We start from the raw sequence: 27,085 nt of genomic DNA, 5'->3' as shown, positions 1-27,085 counted from the left end.
TTAACTAAACACCGTATAAAAACTATCCACATCAATTTCTAACTAAAAAATTAATAATTAAAAATTAAAAAAATTTTACTATATAAAATTTAAAAAATTTTATATTACATTTTAAATTTAAAAAATCATAATATTACAACGATATAAATTCAGAAATAATTATTAAAATTTATCCCAAAATTCTTTCATATTATTTTTTACGTTTAAAATGAACTTTGTGCTTGCCAGTTGCTAAACAAGTAAATGGAGAATATTCCATTTTTTTTTAATTATTATTTTTTAATGTTATTGAATAAAAAATAATTTATAAAATAATAAAATTCATTAATCTATTATTTTTAAATAATTTAATTAATTATATGCAATTATTATAATATTTTCAATTACGACAATTTCCATTTTAGAAACCTTCAAAAAATTTCAACCGAAGTCCAAAAGAAACACATGGTGCTCAAGGTAAAAAGCTCTACGATAGAAAGGTGGAATTATAAGAACATTAGTATTGTAATGCATAAGTCATTCCCTTTTGTCATTATTTGTTGGGATTCGATGGTCTCAATCCCATCTTCCCTTTGTCATGATGCAAGTTAGTTCCACTAAAAAATTATTAGGTGAAACAAATATGTAACAAACAATGGCACGGAAAAATGACTAGGACTGGAGATGATCATTGGTTGAATACAATATTGTAGGCTACAAAACTGGGATGAATGCGTCCTTTACGCTCAGCATACACTTTCCAGTGTTGCTCCATGTCTAGTGAGGTTTTGGAACATACCCATCAACGGCAAAATTTCTTGTGGCAGCTGGAATAGCTAAGCGAATTCCATCAAGTTCAGGCTTTGCAATCACCTGACAACCCAATCGAGAACTGCAAAATCCACAACAAAAATAAATAAATAAATAAATAAATCTGGGTTAAGAAAGTTCTTGATGCATGTTTTATGTAGAAGAAACTTACGTTTGTGTGAGCCCAAAGGCCAAATCCAACATGTCATTCTCCTCGTCAGTAGGGTCTTCTAATTTGTTGTAGTATTCCACATCCTACCATAGCATTCAAACGTTAGGCCCCCACTTAAAATTATCATGGAGTTATTTCAAAAAAAAAAAAAAAAAAAAAAGAATTGACATACCATGACAATCACATGACATGTTGAACAGGCAAGTGAGGCTTCACATGCTCCTGGAAAGACATTAAAATTATAGAATTAAAATACAAAAAGATTGACATTTTAGTAAAATTTATTTTCCGCTGTAGCAGTAGTAATTGAAGAAGCCAAAAGGGAAAATTTCACTATTTAAAAATTGAAGGGAAGAGGAATGTTCTGTGAGTATAATTGCTAGCATACGTTATTTAAAGGAACGAATGAGAGGGGGGCCAAATCGCAAATATTAGATTTTAGTTGAAGCATTAACATCCAAATATACTCACTTAGGAAGAATAATAATAATAATAATAATAATAATAATAATAATAATAATAATAATAATAATAATAATAATAATAAAACTCAGAGATGAAACAACCAGAATAAAAATGCATGAAAAATCCTTGCCTTCAAGTTCTATGTCATTTTCATGAGCAGCTTCTAACATAGACATTCCAATTGGCACATTGAGGTTCTTTTCCTCTCCATCCTTATCCACAAATGTTACAGATATGCTGCAAACATCGTCCAAATGAGAAGAAATAACAGAAATAGTTGCCATTCAGGCCTAGAAAGTTGACTTCCCATGCATAATGGTGCTTTCTATTCTTCAATTGAAAATGAGTGCAAACAACTGAATAACACCTACATAGTATGCACATGAACACTCAACAATGGAAGACACAAAAATGGAACAATGAATTGATGCAAATTTCCAAACAACACAAACCACCAGTATAGACATATTAGCTGCGGCCTGTCACGACACAAGACTTTCTTGCTTGTCAGCACCTGCTTGGTTCCCACTCTTAAACTAAACTAAGTCAGACTTCCCAACCAACTAAAACCTTAGGCAAACCCTCACTCACACACAATACGTAAGAGTAGAGAATTGCACAAAAAGAAAGAATATTATTTACAAAGAATAGTTTTACAATTAGAATGCTATACATAGAGCTCTTAGGGACTCAATCTCACATTGCACATTCTAAATTCTAGCCACCCTTATTATAGGCAATCCACTTCCTCAAATGTGTGATGGAGAATTTGCCTCAAACATGTGGTGTGCAACAAGTCTTTAGAATTTTCTATATATTTCTAGCAATTACTTAGACATACAGTCCACTAAGAAAGAGTCTACAGTCATCCAATACTTGGTATGGGCAACCAACACCTTGTAGACAATTCTAGAATTCTCCATAAACTTGCCAGCCCAAGGAAAGCTTCCTAGCACCTTCTAGCCAATCCTAGCATGCTGAATGCTCCAGCAGTCACCAACACGCCCCATAATTCTCCCCACACTTCCGGCACGATCTAGCACTTACTGGGCACTTCTCCAATGTTCTAGAAAATTCTAGCAAAGCACTACTGAAGTGTTCCTCTTGCCTTGGCCTTCCTTGCATGCCCAACTCTTGGGGATTGACAATCTCCACACACCAAAACCCTTGATGCCCTCATCAAGTTTCCTACCCTTATAAGCCTTGATAGTTTCCGCAAATTGCCCAAATATGCCTTCTTTTCCCGACTTACTTCGTGTTAGAATCCCTTAATTATTGTAAATCTTTTAATTAGTGTAAATTAGCTGTAAATTAGAATATAATTAGAAATCATTGTATTTATCGGCTATTATTAGTTTCTTATTTAGTCCTAACCTTTGTATATAATTTAGAATACTTGTAAATTATTTTTAGTATGAAGAAATATAAAAGAAATTCTCCAAATTATCTGTCTTATACATGGTATCAGAGCTGTGCCAAAATTTTTTATCGCGAACAGTGCAGTTCTGGGTAGTTTTTTGTGGGTCAAACTTCTACGTCATTCTAGGAAGGGAGGTGACTGTCACCACCCACCTGAGGAGGAAGGACACCAGCTGATCGGCCTACGCCCGGAGTCCCACCGCCGTCTGGTGAAGCACGTGAGCTCACGCGCCTCCAGAAGTCTCGCGTCATTCTTCACGCGTCGGTGTGTGCACTCTTTTTTCGGTGATTTCTCCGACCGCGCCTCTTGCCGACAGTCTTCCCTGTTCGGCGTGCCTCTAACCAACGTGTTTCCACACCTGGTTTGCATAATTATTTTTTTGGGTACCTTTCGTTGCCCAGTTTCTTGCTTTCTGTCTCGGTACCTATTCTTTTAATTGAAAAATGACTGATGGAAAGAAGAAAGCCTCTGAAACAGAGGCTGGATTTGTTGGTGATAATCCCTCTTTACAAATTAGTCCTGTAAAATTTGATAGAACTAATTATTTGCCATAATCTAGATCCTGTCTACTGTTCATTCAGGCTAGAGGACTGCAGAAGTATACACTGGAGATAGGAAAAAGCCAGAAAGTGCCAATTCTATCTACAACTAGTGGGAGTCGGAGAACTCTCTTGTTATGTCAGGGCTCATAAATTCTATGCAACCTCATATAGCTCGTGGGTATTTACTGTTGGACAGTGCAGCTATCATTTGGAGTGCTATTTCTCAGACTTATTCTCAAGTTATGAATGATGCATAAGTTTATGAGCTTAGGAACAAGGTTCATGGAATGAAACAAGGTGAGTTGACTGTTGCTCAATATTTTGCGAAATTGAGTAGTCTATGGCAAGAGTTAGATTTCTATCAGGACTTTCAGGCTCCATGTCCGGCTGATGCAGTTAAGTTCCAGAAATTGGTTGAGAATGAGCAAATATATGATTTTCTTGCTGGACTAAATGTGGAGTATGATCAGATTCGGGTCCAAGTGCTTGATAAAGATCCTTTCCCACCTTAAGGCAGACATACTCTTATGTTCAGTAGGAAGAGAGCAGAAAGAATGTCATGATCAATTCTACAGCTGTTGATAAGGCTGGGCTGACTGCTAACTCCTTACGAGAACAGTCAAGGCTAGGCTGACTGCTAACTTCTTATGAGAACAGTCACATTGTGACTACTATGAGAAATCCCAACAAACGAAAGAACAATGTTGGAAGCTGCATGGCCGCCCAACTAAAGGGCGTGGAGGAAAAAGGATGGGCTTTGCTAGACCATAAGCAAATGTATCTGAGACTGTGAGTGTTTCTGAAGATACTGCTATCACTGGGATGTTTTCCAATGAAGAGGTACAGACTCTGAGGCGATTCCTATCACAGCTTGAATCACAATCCACTACAGTTGCCTCTTCTAACTTCGTCAACTCAGGTAATGCTTTTCTTGCCAATCATAATAAATCATTTTGGGTTATAGATTCTGGAGCAAGCAAACATATGACAGACTCTTCGAATAAATTCATATCCTATTCTTCATGTTCAGGGAAAGAAAAAGTCCACACTGTTGATGGATGCTTATCTAATGTTTCTGGAACAGGTTTTGTTAAATGCACTTCTACTATAAGTCTTAGTTATGTCTTACATGTGCCTAGCTTTCTTATTAACCTTCTGTCTGTCAGTTCTATTACAAAAGCTCTCAACTGCAAAATTGAATTTTTTTCCCACTCACTGTGTATTTTAGGAGTTGATAACAGGGAGAACAATTGACAGTGGTAGACTGTAAGATGGGCTATATCTATTGAATGATTGTGTTGATCAGGCCATGTTGAGACATTCTGTGGATGCTGAGGAAGAAATTATCCAGTGGCTGATGGTGGTTGATTGATTGTTGAAGTATGGGACTTTCATCCCTGCCCCACGAGATTGCATCGTTGAAGAGACAACCCACTTGTTTTTCAAGCATTGGGGCCTTCTTAGAAGCAACACAAGTGACCGAGACCAAGGTTTACAGGAAAGTTTGGGAAAGTTTTGGAGAGAGCTGTTCAAGATGATGGGCTTGGATTTCCACTTTTCTACCTCCTTTCATCCCCAAAAAGATAGGCAGACTAATGGGTGAATGCATTGTTGGAGCTCTATCTTCGGCACTTTGTAAGTGCCAACCAAAAGGATTGGGCTAGGCTACTGGATGTTGAACAATATTCCTATAATCTACGAAGAAGTGAGTCTACGCAGCCCTTTGAGATTGATACTAGCCAACAGCCCCTAACTGCACATGTTGTTGCCACGGGATACACTGGGTTGAGTCCTCCAGCTTACAAATAGGCAAAAGGTTGGCAAGAACAGCTTGATATTGCTAAAGTATACTTGGACAAGGCCTCTAAAAAGATGCAAAAGTGGGCTGACAAGAAGAGAAGGCCTTTGGAGTTTCAAGTCAGTGATCTTGTTATGGTGAAGTTGCCACCCCACCAATTCAAAGTATATATACAAATGCACAAAGGGTTGATACAAAGATATTGGAGGCCATTTACTATCACTAAGAAGTTAGGAAAGGTTTGTTATCAAGTTGAATTGCCATCACAATTGAAGGTTTATCCTATCTTCTGTGTGAGCTTTCTAAAGCCTTATCATGAGGACAAGGAAGACCCTAGTAGAGGCCAGTCACATAGAGCCCCGCCAACCATGGTAACCTAGCATGATCGAGAAGTTGAAGAAATTCTGGCAGATTGACTTATTCGTCAACCAGGGATTCCTAACTATACTGAATTCCTCATTGTAGAAAGAGATGATTCTCCTTAATTTCAATTAATCTGTACATGGGTATATATATACAATTGATTCCTATAATTGTGTTCTACTAATTAGGAAGAAATTCTAAATAAGAAATCCTAAATAGGAATATAGAATACAGAATATACAGAGAAATAATATAGTGATTGACTTTTCATAACACTCCCCCTCAAGTTGGAGCATAGATGTTAATCATGCCCAACTTGTTACAAATGTAGTCAATCCTAGCTCCATTCAGAGCTTTTGTGAAAATATCTCCTAACTGCTCTCCAGTTTTGATGTGTCCTATTGAGATGATCTGTTGTTGAATCTTTTCACGAATAAAGTGGCAATCAATCTCAATATGTTTGGTCCGCTCATGAAACACCGAATTAGAAGCAATATGGAGAGCAGCTTGATTATCACACCACAATTTCGCAGGCAGGGAGGTCTTAAAACCTGTCTCATCTAGTAATTGAAGTATCCACATTACCTCACATACTGATTGTGCCATGACTCTATATTCGGATCCAGCACTAGAATGAGAAACTACACTCTGCTTCTTGCTTCTCCAAGACACCAAATTTCCTTAAACAAAAATGCAATATCCAGTAGTTGACCTCCTGTCAACCTTAGATCCAGCCCAGTCGGCATCTGAAAAACATTCAACATTCAAATGCCCATGATTACCATATAGCAAACCTCTTCCTGGAGCGCCCTTCAGATAACACAAGATTTGTTCCAAGGCTTCTCAATGAGCAACAGTTAGGGAAGATATAAACTGATTTACCACACTAACGGCATAAGCAATGTCAAGACGAGTGACTGTAAGGTAGTTCAATTTTCCTACCAATCTCCTATATCTCTCTGGATCTTCAAACAACTCACTATCCCTTGCTAACAGTTGTAAAGTTGGAGTCATTGGTGCACTACAAGGCTTAGCACCTAATTTTCCTGTCTCTGTCAATAGATCGAGGACATATTTTCTTTGAGACAAGAAAATATCTTTCTTACTTCTCATAACTTCGATACCCAATAAATACTTTAACAATCCCAAGTCTTTGGTCTGAAACTGGGTTTAAAGAAAAGTTTTAAGAGATGAAATACCTGCAGAGTCACTCCCAGTGATCACAATGTCATCCACATAGACTACCAGGAGAATTAGACCAGCCTCAGATTGCCTATAAAATACTGAGTGATCACACTTACTCTTTTGCATACCAAATTCCTGTACTGCTTCACTGAATCTCCTAAACCATGCCCTAGGACTTTGTTTCAAGCCATAAAAAGACTTTCACAGCCTACAAACTTTACCCAACTCCCTCTAAGCAATAAACTCAGGTGGTTGCTCCATATACACCTCCTCCCGAAGATCACCATGAAAGAAAGCATTCTTGATATCCAATTGATGCAGGGGCCAATCATATGTAGTTGCTAAAGAGATAAACAAGCGAATAGAAGTAAGTTTAGCTACAGGAGAAAAAGTGTCAGAGTAATCAACCCCATATGTTTGAGCATATCCTTTTGCTACAAGGCGTGCTTTTAACCTAGCCACAGAACCATCAGGATTTACCTTTACTGTAAATACCCATTTGCAACCAATAGCTTTCTTATCAGTGGGCAAAGGCAATAGTTCCCATGTACCATTAGCATCTAAAGCCTCTATTTCCTCTTTCATAGCAGCACACCAGCCAGGATGAGACAGTGCCTCACCAACAGTATTAGGGATAGGAACAGAGTCTAAAGAAGTAACAAAACACCGAGAACAAGAAGACAATTGATTATAAGAAACAAAAGAAGAGATAGGGTAAGTACATAAATGTTTACCTTTACGAAGAGCACTGGGTAAGTCTAGATCAGAATCATTATCAGTATGAGGTACAGGGTCTCCCAATGAAGTAGCTGGTGGAGGATCTGAATAAGGAATCTCCAATTTCCTGGAATAAACATGAACAACGGGAGGTCGAGTAGGTCTAGAGACAAAAGGAACAGGCTGTGGGAGAGGACTAGACATTGGTTGGACAGTATATATTAAGAGATCATCCTCCTCCCCCTGACTCTCATACACTCTGATTGAGGAAAAAATGAAGTGTACTAAAAAAATGTGACATCTGCAGAAACAAGATACCGATTAAGAGTAGGAGAGAAACAACGGTACCCTTTTTGGAGATGAAAGTACCCAAGGAAGACACATTTGAGAGATTTTGAATCCAATTTAGTAACCTGTGGACGAACATCACGTACAAAACAGGTATAACAAAAAATACGGGGTTCAATAGGGAACAAAGATTTTCTAGGGAACAAAGCAGTATAAGGAATATCCCCATTAAGGACAGAAGACGGCATATGATTGATCAAAAAACATGCCGTAGAAACTGCATCCGCCCAAAAGTGTTTAGAAACTTTCATCTGAAAAAGAAGAGTACAAGTTACCTCAAGAAGATGCCGATTTTTTCTTTCGGCCACGCTATTTTGGGATGGGGTATCCACACAAAAAGACTGATGAAGAATGCCATTTTGTGTCATATAAGACTGAAATTGTGCTGAAAAGTATTATTTGGCATTGTCACTTCTTAATATGCGTACAATAATATTAAATTGAGTTTTGATTTCATTACAAAAGGTACAAAAGATAGAAAACAACTCAGAACGATTCTTCATTAAATATAATCAGGTAACACGAGAGTAATCATCTACAAAAGTAACAAAATAACAAAATCCAGTTTTAAAAGTAACAAAACAAGGACCCCAAACATCAGAATGAACTAACTCAAAAGGGGATGAAGCCCGTTTATTGACTCTAGACACAGAAGGAAAACGATGATGTTTTGCAAACTGACACGACTCACATTCTAGTATTGATAAAGACTGAAATTGAGGACACAGCTTCTTCATGGTAGACAAAGAAGGATGACCCAATCTACGATGAGCTTCAGGAGGTGTTAAAGTACTGGAGCAAATAAGCGACCGCGGTACATGATTTTCCAGAATGTAGAGACCACCTGATTCGCATCCTCTACCAATAATCTGCTTAGTCGTAAGATCATGAAACAAACACTGGTCAAGAAAAAAAGAAACAGAACAATTTAAGGTACGAGTAAGTTTACTAATAGAAAGTAGATTAAAAGAGAATTTTGGTAGACACAAAACAGAAGACAACGAAATTGACGAAGTCGGGTTTGCAGTTCTAGAACCCATGATACAAGAAGTAGAACCATCAGCTAAAGTAACAGTAGAGGAAGTAAGATTAGACTGAAAAGCAGATAGAAGACTAGAATTACCTGTCATGTGATCTGTCGCACCAAAATCAATAACCCATTTGAATAAGGAAGACACAAGGCATGTAGTGGATTTACTTGACTCAGTGATCGCAGTGACAAGGAAACTGGTAGGCTTTAGAGATGCCTGATACTGGGAAAATTGTGCAAAATCCTCTGCAGATACCAAAATAGTTTTCTCAGAAGAAGATACTGTAGAATTTTCTGCTACTATATTTACCATCTGTGATCACTGATTTTTCCTCTGAAGTTGCGGACAATTATATTTTGTATGGCCAGGCTCATGGCAATAATAACAAATAACTCATCTTGAGTCCTAATTAAAACTAGCATCTCCATTACGCTGATTACTTTTATTGCCTGTAATTCTTCCTCTACTTCCTCTTCTATTACCTTGTTGTCCATTTGGATTACGGCTAATAAGAGCACTACTGGCAGGCTGTGAAGATTAGGTACTCTTTGTACGAAGGACCCGTGTGAATGTTTCATACAAAGAGGAAATCTCAGAACTGGAGAGAATATGAGATTTAGCAATCTCATACTCTGAAGGAAGGCCTGTAAGAAAATTCATAACAGCCAGTTGCTCCCGTTGGGCCTGCTGAACTTTCACATCAGGACTAAAAGGCAACAATACATTAAGTTTCTCATATACTTGTTTAAAATCCATAAAATAAGCCGTGAGAGATTTATCCTCTTTCTCAGCATGGTAGAATGCCTTAAAATCATCATAAATACGGGAGATATTCCCTTTACCAGAATACAAAAAATCTAAATAATCCATCAATTCCTTAACAAATTCATAGTGATTAATTAAACTAATTACCTCACTGTGAATCGAGTTTCGAAGCTTCAAAAACAACCGAGCATCCTCCCTTAGCCAAGTTTGTCGTGTATCATCAATGGGTGGATCTTTAGTGAGGTGATCATCCTTATTAATGCTACGCAAATAGACCTTAACAGTCTTACTCCACTCCAGGTAATTCGAACCATTAAGTTTGTGTTCCGTGATCTTAGTCATCACCGGAATCACATCAGAAATAACATTCTTATTGTCTGCCATTTATTGAGACAAAGAAAACTAACGAAAATGCCAATCCAAAGTAGCAAAATAACCCAAAATCACAAATCAAGCAAATACCAAAATAGGATCTGAGAGCTAAACCTCAGAAGTCCTTTAATGGTGTACTAGATCAGGCAACAGCACACAGTGGTGGAATGAGGGGGTTGAGGCGACGCCGGCGATGTTGATCGAGGTCGAAACGGCCGGTCGGCGGCCAAGGTCTCTCCTGAGCTGGTTGGTGAGAACAAATAGTCACCTTAGATAGATGACCTGCTCTGATACCATGTAGAAAGAGATGATTTTCCTTAATTTCAATTAATCTGTACATGAGTATATATATACAATTGATTCCTATAATTGTGTTCTACTAATTAGGAAGAAATCCTAAATAAGAAATCCTAAATAGGAATACAGAATACAGAATATACAGAGAAATAATATAGTGATTGACTTTTCATAACACTCATCAAATGAAAAGGGCAGCCAAATAGTGAAGTTAGTTGGGAATTTGTGGTAATTTGTTAAAGCAATCAAGGCTAGGAAACTTGACAACGGCATCAAGAGCTTTGGTAAGGGAGATTGTTAATCCGCAAGAGTGGGGCATGCAAAGAAGGCCAAGGCAAGAGAAACACTTCAGTAGTGTCTTGCTGAAATTTTCTAGAATATTAGAGAAGTGCCCATGAAGTGCTAGAACGTTCTGAAAGCGTGGGGAGAATTTTGGGTTATGCTGGTGAGTGCTAGAGCATTTAGCATGCTAGAATTAGCTAGAAGGAGCTGTTGAAAGGTGCTAGGAAGCTTCCCTTAGATTGGCAAGTTGTTAGAGAATTCTAGAATTGCCTACAAAGTGTTGGTGGCCTACACCAACTACTATATGACTCTAGACTCATCCTTAGTAGGCTGTATGTCTAAGTAATTATTGAAAAATGTATAAAAAATTCTAGAGATTGGCTGCACACCACATGTTTGAGGAAAGTTCTCCACTAAACATTTGAGGAGATGGATTGCCTATAAATAAGGATGGCTAGAACTTAGAATGTACAATGTGAGAGTGAGTCCCTGAGAGCTCTTTGTACAAAATTCTAATTGTAAAACTATTCTTTGAAAATGATATATTTCCTCTTTATTTAATTCTCTACTCTTGTGCATTGTGTGAGTGAGGTTTGTCTAAGATTCTAGTTGGTTAGGAAGGCTGACTTAATTCGGTTTAAGGGTGGGAACCGAGCAAGTGCCGCATGTTGACAAGTAGGAAAGTCTTGTGGCATGACACTTGGTATCAGAGCCTTGATTACATCAATTGGGGGAATTTGTAACCATGGCCAGCGAGGATGCTAAAGCTAGCAACCTCACGGAGGTGCAAGAGGAAAGGGGGCGTGAGGAGGCCCGTGTACAGCCAAAAAGGCATAGGAAATCGAAGGAAACTCCACGAGATGCTATTGCCATCTCTACAGATGTGGTGGAGGCCTTCGAAGCAAAGCTGGCCAAGTTGAAATTGGCCATGATTGACGTTCTAGAGACTTTTGACTCTAAGGAAGACGAGCAAGAGACTACAAAGAAGGAGCTTGAGGGGGCATTACAACGTGCTCTTAATGTGTTCATTGATTCAATGAACACGACTATAGAGCAATTCCGAAACACTATTACTATGGAAATTCAATCCCTACGTGAGGAGTTATGGGAAGCCAAGAGAGAGATCAACTTGTGCAAGGTTACCTTCTCTACTAGTACTACAACTACCACTGCCCCGAAGATTAAAGTCCTGAAGCTACCAAAATTCGGAGGTAAGCATGATACTAAGGAGCTTGATAACTATATTTGTCAAATGAAAAGATACTTCAGTGCTTTAAATTTAATTGATGATGCTTTAAAAATTAGCACTGCTACTCTCTATCTTGAGCATGATGCTGCCCTATGGCGGAGGTGTCGTTATGAGGAGATGGAACAAAGGCAAGCTGAAATTCATACTTACAAGCATTCAAGGGGGAGCTAAAGAAACAATTTTACTTCAAAAATGCTAAGGAGTTGGCAATGAAGAAGTTGCGATCTCTTAAGCATACGGGAACTCTTAAAGAATATATTCGGGAGCACTCTTTCTTGATGCTGAAGGTTCTTAATCTACTCAAAGATGACAGTTGTTATGTTTTCTTGATGGGTTATAACGATGGGTAGAACAACAGCTCAAGAGTTGGGGAGTCCAAGTTTTTACCGATGCCATTGTGGTGGCTGAATCATTGGTAGAATTTTTCAAGGATTCTTCCAAGAAAGAAAAGGGCTAAGAAGAAGGGAAATTCTAATAAAGGTGGGGGAGACAAACCCCACAAGGCAGCTAAGTCGTCCAAATGGAAGGGTAAAATATGAAAAGGGATTGCTTGATATGTGGTGGACCTCACTTTGCCTATGAGTGTCTTAATCGTGGCAAGCGTAATGCCATTGTTTCCTCTTATGAAGGGACACCCCAGCAATGGGGAAGGTGTGCAGTATTACGAGACCACGTAATAGCACTCACTTAAGACCGTGTGACACTTGACTTAAACTCTTTCAAAACAAGTCAGCTAAGAGAATCTCACAATAACCTGTGGATCAAAACAAATGTTATATTAGCATGAGACTTTGGCAAGCCAAACAGAAGAACATCACAAATATCTCATATAAACAAGCATCACAAGCATAATAAGCACATCAAATAACAAGGCAAAAACATTTAATGAACATGCTACTTCTTTCATTCATATAGCATAATCAATACAAGGAGACAAACAATTCTCACATTACTTGTTAGCAAGGGGTAAACCTACAAGGATTAAAGGGACAGGGACTTCACGGCTGGTGACTAGATGAGCCCAACACTAACCAACTAGTCACTCCTCCCTAAAGAGCATTAGAGATATAATGGGATATGGCAGGAGGAGACATCACTATATTCTATCCATCATGGCCTAGAATTATATGAAACATCACTATGCTTGAACCATCACACCCTAGAATTAAATAAATGAACACAAAATATTCTCTTTAGTCCCTAAAAATTATATTTTACTATTCAGACTTTCTACCCCTTGATATTTTCCACCACTCAAATGGTCGATGTCCTCGTTGACATGATGAAACCATTTGATGTGCAAACCGATGCATCTGACTTTGCACTGGGAGGAGTCTTAATGCAGGAAAGTCATCCCATTGCTTTTGAAAGCCAAAAACTGAAGGGCTGAGATTAGATATACAGCCCAAGAAAATGAGCTATTAGCAGTGGTACATTGTCTTCAAGCTTGGAGACACTATTTGTTAGGGTTCAAGTTTGTGGTGAAAACAGATAACACAGCAGTGAGCCACTTCTTTTCACAGCCCAAGTTGAGCCCTAAACAAGCCAGGTGGCAGGAATGTTTGGCCGAGTTTGATTTCCACTTTGAATACAAGCCAGGGACACTGAACAAAGTTGCGGATGCATTAAGTAGGAAGTCGAGGGGGGAGATTCTTCAACAATTAGCACAGTTGTCTGATGGCAAAGTGACTACTACATTACGGGAGTAGATCCAAGATAATTTAAAGAAGGACCCTCAAGTAGTGGCTCTAATGCAACTAGCGAGGAAGGGACGACTAGACAATTTTAGTTGGAAAATGGTATCTTAATGACCCGAGGGAATCGAGTGTATGTTCCGAAAGCAGGCAACTTGAGAAAATTAATGCTGCATGAATGCCATGACACTTTGTGAGCAAGACATCCGGGCTGGCAATGCACTTTAGCATTATTGAAGCAGGACTATTATTGGCCTCAGTTAGAAGAAGACGTAAAGGAATATACGAAAACTTGCTTGGTGTGCTAGCAAGATAAAGTAGATCGGGAAAAACCCGTAGGATTACTTCAACCATTACCAGTTCCGAGCCGACCTTGGGAGAGTGTTTCCCTAGATTTCATAGCAGGTTTGCCATGAGTGGGGGAGTATGACCATATCTTGGTTGTGATAGATAGATTCTCCAAATATGGGACCTTCATACCAATATCAAAATATTGTTCTGCTAAAGACACCGCGCGGGCCTTTTCAAACACATGGTGAAATATTGGGGAGTCCCAAAGAGTATTGCCAGTGATAGAGATGGCCGGTTTGTGGGCTCATTCTGGTCAGAACTCTTTCGTCTCTTAGGTTCGAGATTGGATGTCTCCACTAGCTTTCATCCTCAAACGGATGGCCAGACTGAAAGATTTAATGGGTTGCTGGAAGAATACTTACGACACTTTGTGAATGCCAGTCAGAAGAATTGGGCCTCTTTACTTGATGTAGCACAATTCTGTTTCAATTCCTTGAAGAGCTCTGCTACTAACAAAAGTCCTTTTGAGATTGTTACAGGACAACAACCATTGGCACCTCACACGTTAGATGATCCTTACACAGGCCGTAATCCCAAGGCTTATCAATTCACAAAGGAGTGATAACGAAATGCAGAAATCGCAAGGGCTCAATTGGAGAAAGCATCCAAACACATGAAGAAATGGGCAGATGAGAATCAAAGACCACTAGAGTTCGCAGTGGGAGACCTAGTGATGGTGAAGCTACTACCAGATCAACTTCGATTTCTCCGTAATCGAGATAAGAGACTATTTCGCAAGTATAAAGGACTAGTACCAGTTGTGGCTAGAGTTGGCCAAGTTTCCTATAGAGTAGAGCCACCAGCATGGATGAAGATTCACCCAGTCTTTCACATCAACAGATTGAAGCCCTACCATGCAGATCAAGCAGATGCCAGCCGCATCAAGTCTTCCCGATCAGCTTTCACCCGTGCACCACCAGTCAACCAAGGAGTAGAGGAGATCCTGGTAGAACGAGTCTTCAAAACAACCAAGCGCTCACCATACAAGGAGTACCTAGTCAAATGGAAAGGCTTAAATGCAGAAGAGACCAGCTGGGAGAAGGAGACAGCCCTCTATGATCATGCGCAGAAGATTCAAGAGTTCTTACAAGCCCAGTCAATGGGGACGTTGCCTCTTTGAGTGGGGAAGAATGTAAAGGGGGGAGAATATGGAGTATTTAGATTGTATATGATTGTAACTTTATAGGGGCAAAATAAATATTTTGTAATTTATTTTATTTATGTAATTATAGGGGGTGTGACAACTGAGACGTAGTGATGTCTCCTCCTGCTAAGGGTGACTTTGTCCCAAATGCTCTTTAGGAGGGAGTGACTGGTTGGCCTTAGGTGGGCAACTGACCTAGCTAGTCACTTTGTTTGCCAAGTCTCGTCTTGCACTCCTTGTAGGTTTTCCCCCTGCCTACAATGGATTCGTTGTATTCATGTTATTTGAATGAATGAAGTAGCCCTTTTCATGACATGCTTGTGCCTTTCATGCTTATGATGCTAGCTATGTGAAACCTCGCTTGTATGAAATGCTTGTGATGACTCCTTATTGGCCTTACTTGGCCTGATGCTAACCATGCCCCTAATTTTTCGCAAATTGTTGTAAGATTCTTATCGGCTGACTTGCCTTGAAGAGCTCAAGCCAAGTGCCGCACGATCCCAATTGAGTGTTTTAGTTGGGCTCGTGACAGGTATCAGAGCTGCAATTAATCCGTGGGTGGAATCAAGGATGACGAACTTGGCTGATCATGTCGATGTCCTTGAGAGAAGGGTTGACGATGTTTTTGCTTTAATTGATAATTGCCCTACATATGAGGCATCGACAAAGGAGCTTGAAGTTGCCCACCTCTCTCTGGAACAACAAAATAAGTACATTGAGGTGTTAGAAGACAAAGTCGAACAACTTATGGCTGTGGTAGCCAAATTGATTAGGGGTGAGGATGAGCTAATAGAGCTTGAGGACATCCAAAATTCCTTGCCAACAAATATTACCCGATTGGGGGATATGGAGAGCAGAGTGCTCACATTAGAGGCAGAGGTCTCTCAGGTGGGGGATTGTGTAGAAAGCTTGAAAGCCCTCACATCGCTCATGATTCCCTAGTGGGGAATGTGAATGACATGGAGGATGTCACAGAAACGGTGAAAACGCTTGGAGGCTAAATACAAGATCTGCAGGGAAAGGTGAACTTGCTAGTGAAAGCTGCAAGCAACCCTAATGGGGGAGTTTTCGAGATGGGCAAGGCTAAAATTCCACAGCCCAAAGCTTTTGGAGGTGCTCGCGATGCAAGGGAGGTAGATAATTTCATCTTTGACATGGAATTATATTTCGATGCCATAAAAAATAATTCTGATGCAGGTAGATTGAAGATTGCACCAATGTATCTGGCCAATGATGCCAAGCTATAGTGGAGAACAAAGGTAGAAGAAACGATATCAAGCCAAGTAAGGCCAATTAAGAAGTCATCACAAGCATTACATACAAGTGAGGTTTCACATAGCTACCATTATAAGCATGAAAAGCACAACAAACAGAAAAGGACAAGCATGTCATGAAAAGGGCTACTTCATTCATTTATATAACATGAATACAATGAATCCATTGTAGGCAGAGGTCTAGGGGATATGGAGAGCAGAGTGCTCACATTAGAGGCAGAGGTCTCTCAGGTGGGGGATTGTGTAGAAAGCTTGAAAGCCTATTGCTCATGATTCCCTAGTGGGGAATGTGAATGACATGGAGGATGTCACAGAAACGGTGAAAACGCTTCAAGGCTAAATACAAGATCTGCAGGGAAAGGTGAACTTGCTAGTGAAAGCTACAAGCAACCCCAATTGGGGAGTTTTCGAGATGGGCAAGGCTAAAATTCCAGAGCCCAAAGCTTTTGGAGGTGGTCGCGATGAAAAGGAGGTAGATAATTTCATCTTTGACATGGAATTATATTTCGATGCCACCAAAAATAATTCTGATGCAGGTAGATTGAAGATTGCACCGATATATCTGGCTAATGATGCCAAGCTATGGTGGAGAACAAAGGTAGAAGAAACGATATCAGGCCAATTAACAAGTCATCACAAGCATTTCATACAAGTGAGGTTTCACATAGCTAGCATTATAAGCATGAAAAGCACAACAAACAGAAAGGGACAAGCATGTCATGAAAAGGGCTACTTCATTCATTTATATAACATGAATACAACAAATCCATTGTAGGCAGGGGGAAAACCTACAAGGAGTGCAAGACGGAACTCGGCAAGCAAAGTGACTAGCTAGGCCAATTGCCCACCTAAGGCCAACCAGTTACTCCCCCCTAAAGAGCATTTGGGACAAAGTCACCCTTGGCAGAAGGAAACATCACTGTCTCAGTTGTCACACCCCCTATAATTACATAAATAAAATAAATTACAAAATATCCATTTTGCCCCTATAAAGTTACAATCATATACAATTTACATACCCCATATTCTCCCCCCTTTACACTGTGGAGCTTGGAGCCATTGATAACTTTGTGGCAGACAAGATGGCATTTCGGTTTAAGTTAAACATACAGGAGGATGCAAGGAAAATAAAGGTTGTTAACTCCAAAGCATTGAACACTATAGGAATTGCCCATAAAATATCTTGCCAGATGGGGCCCTAGAAAGGTGAGACTAATTTCGACGGTAAACCCTCTTGATGATTTTGGTGTAGTAATTGAGATGGAGTTCCTCAAAAAGGCGTAAGCCACTCCAGTTCCAGCTATAGATTGTCTTCTCCTGATGGGGGACAAATCGTGTGTAATTCCTACAAGTTTTAGCCCCATCAGTGAAAATAAACTAATATTGGCTCTTCAATTGAAGAAGGGGGTGAAGCTTAGAGAGCCGACGTATGTGATGGTTCTGATTATTAAAGAAGCTGGGGAAACGTTGCAACATTCCCAACAGTACATGGATGTAATGTTGGATAGGTTGCCTATAGTCTTGCTACCACGTTGCAGCATAGATCATAAGATTGAGTTATTGCCTGGAACAACGCCTCCTGCAAGAGCTCCATATCGAATGGCCCCTCTTAAATTGGCTGAGTTAAGAAAGCAATTAGATGAACTGTTGGAAGTTGGATTCATTGGACCAGCAAAAGCTCCATTTGGTGCACCTATTCTTTTCCAGAAGAAACAAGACAGTAGTTTGAGATTGTGCATGGACTACCGAGCTCTCAACAAAGTAACAGTGCGAAATAAGTACCCAATTTCCTTGATCACAAACTTATTCGATTAATTAGGTCCAAAATTCTTTACAAATAATATCAAGTGCGCATCAAGGAGAGGATGAACTCAAGACCACATGTGTGACACGGAATGGTGCCTTTGAATTTATTGTTATGCCTTTTGGACTAACAAATGCTCCAGTTATATTTTGTACTCTAATGAATTAGGTATTCCACGATTACCTTAACAAGTTTGTGGTGGTCTATCTTGATGACATTATGGTGTATAGTTATACAGTGAAAGAGCATATGAAACATCTCCGCTTTGTCTTTGAAAAGTTGAGGGAGAACAAACCATAGTTAATTGGAATGCAGTACGTAGCGAGTTGCGGTATGGGGACAGAAACAGGGTACGCTTCTTAGTTATATATTGAGTACTTTGAGGGTAGGTTTAATATCTTGGGTTCGTTAAGTGAAATTAATAATATTTTTTATTACTTACAATATCTTACTTTGTATGTTTTTCAACCTAATTTTAATAATTTTAAAAGTTTAATAGGTAATAGATTAGTTTAATAAAATAGATAAAAAAAATAAAATTTAATAATAAATTTCATTCTTAAAAAAATTAAAATGATTAAACAAATTAATTTGAACAAAGTAAACTAAAAATTAAAAAAAAAAGATCCACAATGATAAAAGAATAAAATTTAACAAGTATATATATTTATTAACATCATAAACATTAATTTGGTACTATAAATAACTAAAGCTATAGTTATTTTTTAATATGCGCCAGCTATATATTTTTAGGTAAAATGTGCCAACTGTAGTGGAATAATTAAAATAGACAATTGAAAGGTCTGTCAATTGTAGACTTTTCTCTTTTCTTTTTTTTCTTTGTTTTTACATCGTCTTCTTCAGCTGTTCACCTTCCTCTAGGCTTCTCTTTTCCTTCTCCTTCTTTTTGGTTCTTGCTATTTTTAAGTGTATCTTCTTCTTCAATCTTCACTATCTTTCCCTGCAATTTTTGAGGATTTATGGTGCGTCATCTTGGCAAGGCGACTCAGTTCACGTATCCTAGCAAATTGATACGAAAACATCTTGTGAATCAGGATGCACGAATCAGATCGCGGAGCTCGAGGGTTTGTAGCGAATCTTATAACTATGGAACAAACTCTTTGTGAAGAAGGAGAAATGTGCTTTCGCCCAGACCCGAATCAAGTTCTTAAGCCATGTGATTGAACAGGGCATAATCCACATGGACTAAGCCAAAGTAAAAGTAATGCAGGAATGGGCAGTACCTAAGAGCATAACTGAATTGAGATTCTTATTGGGATTAGTGAATTATTATAGTTGGTTTGTGTAGGGCTACTCTCAAAGGGTATGTCCCCTTACAGAATTGTTGAAAAAGAAAAACAAGTGACAATGGACTAACGAGTGTCAAGCAGCCTTCAATAACTTAAAACAGGCAATGATGGTTGTACCGGTGTTAGTTCTCCCAGACATGATAAAAACCTTTAAAGTCCAAACTAATGCTTTCGATCTAGTACTGGGAGGAGTGCTAATACAAGAAAACCACCCGATTGCTTTAGAAAGCAAAGCTGAAAGAGGTATAGATTCGATATGCAGCTCAAGAGAAAGAATTACTAGCATTGGTGCACTGTCTTTGCACTTGGAAACATTATTTGTTGGGGTCAAAGTTTATACTGAAGACAAACAATACTACAATTAGTAACTTTTTATCTTAGCCAAAATTGATGCTTAAACAAGCAAGATAGAAGGGAATGTCTAGCCGAGTTTAACATCGAATTTGAGTATAAACAGGGGAGCTTGAATCGAGTTGTAGATGTTTTAAGTTGGAAGTCAAATGGGTCAACCGATAAGCAAATAGCGCAATTGTCAAGTAGCAGGGTAGCTACCACATTGCGAGAATAAATTTGAAATAACTTAAAGAAAGACCCCTAGGCCATAGCTCTAATAAAATTAGTAGAAGGAAGACTAGATAGTTTTAGCTAGTGAATAATCTCTTGATAACTCGAAATCTAGTGTATGTTCCAAAGGCGGCAACTTAAAAAGACTTACTCTAAGAATGTCATGATAATTTATGGGCGGGTCATCTAGACTAGCAACCCAAATTAGTTTTGTTGAAATAAGGTTATTATTGGCCTCAATTAGAGAATGATGTGAAGGAATATACGAAGACTTGTCTAGAAACGACAAAAACCTACGGGATTGTTACAACCATTACTGGTGCCAAGTAGACCATGGGAAAATGTTTCTCTAGACTTCATTACTGGTTTGCCAAGAGTAAGAATATGACCACATCTTGGTGATAATTGATAGATTCTACAAATACGGGACCTTTGTGCCGATGTCAAAGTATTGTTCAGTAGGAGATACTGCCCGTGCTTTTTCCAAGAATGTGATGAAGTATTGGGATGTCCTAAAGAGCATTTTAAGTGATTGAGACGGCCGATTTGTGGGATCATTTTGATCAAAAGAGATTTAATGGGTTGTTCGATGAATGCTTACGATATTTTGTCAATACTAGTCAGAAGAATTGGACTTTATTACTTGACGTGGCACAATTTTATTTTAATTCTTTAAAGAGTTCTGCTACTAATAAGAGTCCTTTTAAGTTTTGAGATTCTTACAGGTCAACAGCCTTAGGCACCTCATACTCTAAATGGTCCTGACACTGGTAGAAATCCCAAAGTGTACCATTTCATAAAGGAGTGGAGGTTGAATGTAGAGATTGCAAGAGCCCAGTTGGAAAAAGCATCAAGACATATGAAGAAATAGACAGATGAGAATCGAAGGCCATAAGAGTTTGCGGTTGAAAATCTAGTGATAGTGAAGTTGCTACCTGATCAATTCTGATTCCTTCACAATCGAGACGAGACACTAGTTCACAAGTACGAAGAGCCAATATCAATTGTTGCTGAGTTAGCCAACTTGTTTACAAAGTAGAGCCACCCGAATGAATAAAGATTCACTCAATTTTTCATGTCAGCAGATTGAAGCCATATCATACAGATGAGACAGATTTCAGCTGCAATAAATCTTCCAGACCAGCTTTCACCCACACATCACTAGTCAACTAAGGAGTAGAAGAGATCCTGACAAAGTGAGTTGTCAAAACCACCAAGCGCCAACCATACAAGGAACCTCGTCAAATGGAAGGGTTTGAGTACAAAAAAGACTAGTTGGAGACGGAAACAAACCTCTAACCACACAAGCAAAAGATTCATACGCACTGCATTCTTTTCCTTCACCAAGATTTTTTTCCACTGGGTTTTTTCTAGTAAAGGTTTTTGGATGAGACAGTATTTCATTGCGTATTCTACAAACACATACACAAAGAGACCGAGGCATTGTTACAAGATTAGTCGATGATGACGTTGACCATTTGAGTGGGGGAGAATATCAAGGGGTAGGAAGTCTGGGTAGTAAAATGTGATTTTTAGGGACTAAAGATGATATTTTGCAACCATTTATGTAATTCTAGAGTATGATGGCTCAAGCATAATGATGTTTCATGTAATTCTAGAGTGTGATGACTCAAACATAGTGATGTCTTTTCTTACCACACCCCATTGTGTTCCTAATGCTCTTTAAGGGGAGTGACTAGTTGATTAATGTTGGGCCGAGGTAGCTATCGGTAGTGAAGTCCCTATCCCTTCACTCCTTGTAGATTTTCTGCCTACCTATAAGTGATGTAAGGATTGCTTCTCTCCTTGTATTGATTATGTTATATGAATAAAGGAAGTAACCTATTCATTGAATGTTTTTGCCCTATTGTTTGATGTGCTTATTGTGCATGTGATACTTGTCTATATAACATGTTTGTGTTATTTTTCCATTTAGCTTGCCAAAGCCCCATGGTAATATAATACTCATTTTGATCCACAAATTATTATGAGATTCTCATGATTGACTTGTCTTGAAAGAGTTCAAACCAAATATCACAAGGTCCCGAGTGCTAATACTTGGGCCCGTGACACTGTGCACCTTCTCCTTGTTGAGGTGTCCCTTGTAGGATGAAACAATGGCATCGGCTTGCCACGATTGGGACACTCATGGGCAAAGTGAGATCCACCACATAGAAAACAATCCTTTTTCACCTCAGGCTGCTCCTTACTACTTTCTCACTGCGATTTGCCCTTCTATTTGGACAACTTAGCTGCCTTGTGGGGTTTGTCTCCTCCTTTATCAGAATTTCCCTTCTTCTTACCTTTTTCTTTCCTGGAAGAATCCTTTGAAAATTCTACCAATGATTCAGCCACCGCAATGGCATTGGCAAGATCTTGGACACCCCTTATCTTGAGCTCTTGTTCTATCCATTGTTACAACCCATTAAGAAAATATAGCAACTTCACATCTTCGAGCAGATTGGGGACCTCCAGCATCAAAAGAGTACTCCCGAATATATTCTTTAAGAATCCCCGTATGCTTAAGAGATCGCAACTTCTTCATTGCCAACTCCTTAGTATTTTCGGGGCAAAATTGTTTCTTCAGATCCCCTTGAATGCCTCCCAAGTATGAATTTCAGCTTGCTCCCATTACATCTCCTCATAAAGATACCTCCACCATAGGGCAACATCATTCTCAATATAGAGAGTATCAGTGCTAATTTGTAAAGCATCATCAACTAAATTTAAAGCACCCAAATATCTTTCCATTTGCCAAATAAAATTATCAAGCTTCTTAACATCACGCTTACCTCCGAATTTCGATGGCTCCAGGACTTTGATCTTCGAAGCAGCAGTAGTTATAGCACCAGTAGAGAAGGCAGCCTTACATAAATTAATCTCTCCCTTGGCTTCCAGCAACTCCTCATGCAGGACTGAATTTCCGTAGCAACAGTGTTTCGAAATTCCTACATAGTCTTGTTCATTGAATCAATTAACACATTAAGAGCACTCTGCAATGCCCCCTCAACCTCCTTCTTCATAGTCTCTTGCTCCTCCTCCTTAAGAGTTAAGAGTCTCTAGAACGTCAGCCATGGCCAATTCCAACTTCGCCAGCTTTGCCTCAAAGTCCTCCACCGTATCCGTAGAAATGGCAGCAGCATCCCGTAGAGTTTCCTTCGATTTCCCATGCCTCTTTGGCGGCCTTCTCACACCCCCTCTCCTCTTGCACCTCTGAGAGGTTGCTAGCTTCAGCATCCTTGCTAGTAATGGTCACAAATTCCCCCAATTGATATAACCAAGGCTCTTCTACCAAGTGTCACTCCACAAGACTTTACTGCTTGTCAATGTGCAGCCCTTGCTTAGTTCCCACTCTTAAACCAAACTAAGTCAACCTTCCCAACCAATTAGAACCTTAGGCAAACCCTCACTCACACACAATGCACAAGAGTAGAGCATTACACAAGAGGAAGTATATTATTTATAAAGAATAGTTTTACAAGTAGAACGTTGTACAAAAGAGCTCTTAAGGACTCACTCTCACACTACACATTCTAAGTTCTAGCCATCCCTATTTATAGGCAATTCACCTCCTCAAATGTGTAGTGGAGAACTTGTCTCAAACATGTAGTGTACAGCAAATCTCTAGAATTTTTTATACATCTCCAACAATTACTTAGGCATACAGCCCACTAAGGAAGAGTCTAGAGTTATCCAGCACTTGGTGTAGGTAACCAGCACCTTGTAGGCAATTCTAGAATTTGCCAACAATTTGTCAGTCCAAGGGAAGCTTCCTAGCACCTTACAACAGCTCTTTCTAGCCAATTCTAGCATGCTGAATTCTCCAGCACTCACTAGCACGCCCTAGAATTCTCTCCACATTTTCGAAACGTTCTAGCACTTCTCCAACGTTCTAGAAAATTCCTGCAAGGCATTATTGAAGTGTTTCACTTATCTTGGCCTTTCTTGCATGCCTAACTCTTGGGGATTGACAGGCCACTCCCTTTGACTATAATATAAATATGATCCATGAAAGCAGACAAAAGTGTCTTGGAGAATGATAGATCTTATTCAAGCTTGTAGAGATCCAATAGGCCAAGCCAATAAGCAACATGATTATGCCATAAAAATGGGAGAGTAAATCAACCTGTGAATTCTTTGGCAAGTCTAGGAGAATAATTGAAAATTTGCTTACAGGCTACTAGGATTTCTTAGAATCTACTTAAGACAGCATCTAATAACATTAGAGTTTATGCTATTCTGAGAGGATTTCATCATGAACCTTCCAAAAAATGACAAAAGTATAAACTCATGCATTCATCATAATTGCCATATTCAAGGTTCCTCAGAATCTAATTTAGACATTATTATGCAGTTCATAGAGGTGTCATTGTAAACTTTGCTTCCGAAGAAAAAAAAAAGAGTATAAATTTATGCATTCACCATAATGCTACATTTTCTGGAACACTCATTTAAAAAGAGCTTACGTTTCCTTTCCTTCACTTCCATCCACAATATCACTACCAGAAGCTGGGGTAGAAAACAGATGATGCTTCTGAAATAAGGCACCTAGAAACATCTTACTCTCGAGTTGTGTTTTGAACTGTTTCAAAAATTAAGAGCCAATGAACATCTAGAAATAAGAACAATGGGTTAATAAAAATTCATTTAAAATTAAAATAGGTCTCATACCCATAAAACTACAAAATCTTAGTAATCAGGCTTATCATGTGTGATTCCAACAAGTAATTCCATTATTCTTAGCATAAATCTGATTCCCAGTTTATTCACATGCTGGGATCTTGCCCAGGAAATCAAATGGTGAAGCAAGGTTCAAAATCCTAGGATTCAAATCTGATTCATGAAGGCATAGGATGAAAATTTACAACACGTCTCAATGGAAAAATACTTGTGTGTCTGCTAAATACCACATTCTTTCACTTCCAATTTCCAAATTAATTCAAATTTCTCCAGTTCAATTTTGAAATGCTTGCAAACTTTTAAACTAGTTTCTTAATTAAATGAATCCTCTCCACTCCCATTTCCAAGGGTTCATAAATATTGACTTAATCCTTCTATAAAAATTCTCATGTCACCATAAATGGATAAAAAATCAAAACTAGTTGTCCTCTTTATGTCAAAAATTGCAGGCAATCACCCTTTTCACGGGAAATATATTCTTTTTGTCATCATAAGTTAACTGGCCAGAGGGCAGAATCTGCAATACCATAAGAAGATGATCACACAAACCTCCAACAGCTCAAACAGCATTTGGAGCCAAGACTGGCTTGTAACTATTCAAGACAATCCAAACCAAGTATACCATTAAAATTTTTGTTTGACTTTGACCACCTTATTATAATAAGGTATTTGACTGCCAGGCATTCTTCCAGTTCAATCTCCATAACCAATCATATATCACAAACATTCGGAAGATAACTACTATGTACGAAAATTGGCAACAGCATGGAGTAGCAATAAATGTTTATCACAGATCAATTGTTTTGGTAATTGAGTTTTCATAGATCTAAAATCTAGACCTCAATAATATCAATGCATGTATAACTATATATTTCTGGAGAGCTTGGATGAGTAACCATACAACCAACTTATAATCACTCAAAGGAAAAGAATGAACAGACAATACTACCACAACAATTCAGCCATAACAAGAAAAATACAGAAGCATTGTTTGTAACCCAAAGAGCACTCACCTGAGGTTGCCAATATTGAATGTAAGGTGTTTGCAAAAATCCTGTTCTACACAAGGATGTACACAAGCCTGAGCAGAAATGAAGCAATATGGCAATAGAGTGAATAAAATGCAAGTCAATTTAGAGAATTATGCATTTTTCAGTTAATCGATTAGCTATTCAATTTGCTTCTGAATGTGAAAACATATCAGACATACTAATCCTATCCTATTTAGCAGCTATAGATTCCAAATCAAAAACCCAGATAAGGAAATGTGCACATACCTCTTCCAAGCTGTTTAAACATCCCAACTCCAATTCTTGAAATTCTGGAAACAAACATAATTGCCCAACCTCAATAACTCCTATGTTACCAAAAGCACATAGATATTAGCCCGATGTATATCTGACAGTTAAAGCGTAGCAATCTCATAGCAGAAGAAGAAGAAGAAGAAGAAGAAATTCAAAACCGAAAAGGTAGCTCAGATTGGACCAAGGACGGACAAATGAGAAGTGAATTAGAGTTAGAGAGGGAGAATAGCTAAAGAAGAAACCTTTAATATTATACGGTGAAGATGAGAAAAGATTCGCTCAAACTTGCGACTACTGAGAGGTCTTTGGGATTGGGAGGTTTTTATTTTCCCATATGAAGCGTGTTGAAGCTTCCAGTTCCAACGGCCATTAAAGCATACACTTGAATTATTTTTATTTTTCTTCAAATTATTTTTTAATTTTATTTTTATAATCAATAAAAATAATTTTTAAATTTATTAATGAAAAATAATTAAATATATTTTAATGTATAATAAATTAAATTTTACAATTTATCTAATTGCTTATTATTATTATTATTATTATTATTAGAAAAACAAAAATTTTATATAATATTAAAGCATACACTTGAATTATTTTTATTTTTCTTCAAATTATTTTTTAATTTTATTTTTATAATCAATAAAAATAATTTTTAAATTTATTAATGAAAAATAATTAAATATATTTTAATGTATAATAAATTAAATTTTACAATTTATCTAATTGCTTATTATTATTATTATTATTAGAAAAACAAAAATTTTATATAATATAATGAGTAAAATTGTCACGACCCGATTTTCACGAGCCGGATCGACACTAGGACTTGAGCCAGCATAAAGCTTTCGAAGTCTATACTAAACCTATATTATGTAAATAGAATTAAATAAAATATTATATTTTTATTTGGATCAATCCAACCCAATAATTATAAAAAATCAAAACTAGGAGAGCCCAGCTCAACACTGATACAATCATGCACAAACTATTTAATTTCATGATAATTTTTCATTAATTAATACCGTAAATACATAACCCAATATCACAGCAGAGTTCTAGTTACTAATAAATAAATAAATAGTTACAAGAAACTATTAAATTAAGAAGTACAACCTGTGGAGGAAAAATACAGGTTAGACTCAAAGAAATAAACACACTCCTC

At 38.1% G+C, this 27,085-nt stretch overlaps 1 protein-coding gene across 1 annotated transcript; it reads right to left on the bottom strand.

Moving 5' to 3' along the window:
• Positions 1-445: 445 nt before the first annotated feature.
• Positions 446-26,290, bottom strand: LOC131176546 (uncharacterized). The gene is made up of 8 exons (XM_058141595.1): positions 26,163-26,290; positions 25,894-25,973; positions 25,630-25,697; positions 24,403-24,518; positions 1,557-1,663; positions 1,134-1,183; positions 962-1,044; positions 446-871 (listed from the first exon to the last, which is right to left on the bottom strand). Exons 2-8 carry the CDS (start codon positions 25,949-25,951, stop codon positions 757-759), a joined length of 597 nt encoding a protein of 198 aa, XP_057997578.1. The 5' UTR covers positions 25,952-25,973; positions 26,163-26,290; the 3' UTR covers positions 446-756.
• Between the last annotated feature and the right edge of the window lie 795 nt (positions 26,291-27,085).

This window comes from Hevea brasiliensis, unplaced genomic scaffold, assembly GCF_030052815.1.
Source record: "Hevea brasiliensis isolate MT/VB/25A 57/8 unplaced genomic scaffold, ASM3005281v1 Scaf16, whole genome shotgun sequence".
Classification (NCBI taxonomy): Eukaryota; Viridiplantae; Streptophyta; class Magnoliopsida; order Malpighiales; family Euphorbiaceae; genus Hevea; species Hevea brasiliensis.
The sequence above is the reverse complement of the archived record's forward strand: the minus strand, read 5'-3'. Positions and strand labels throughout refer to the sequence as shown.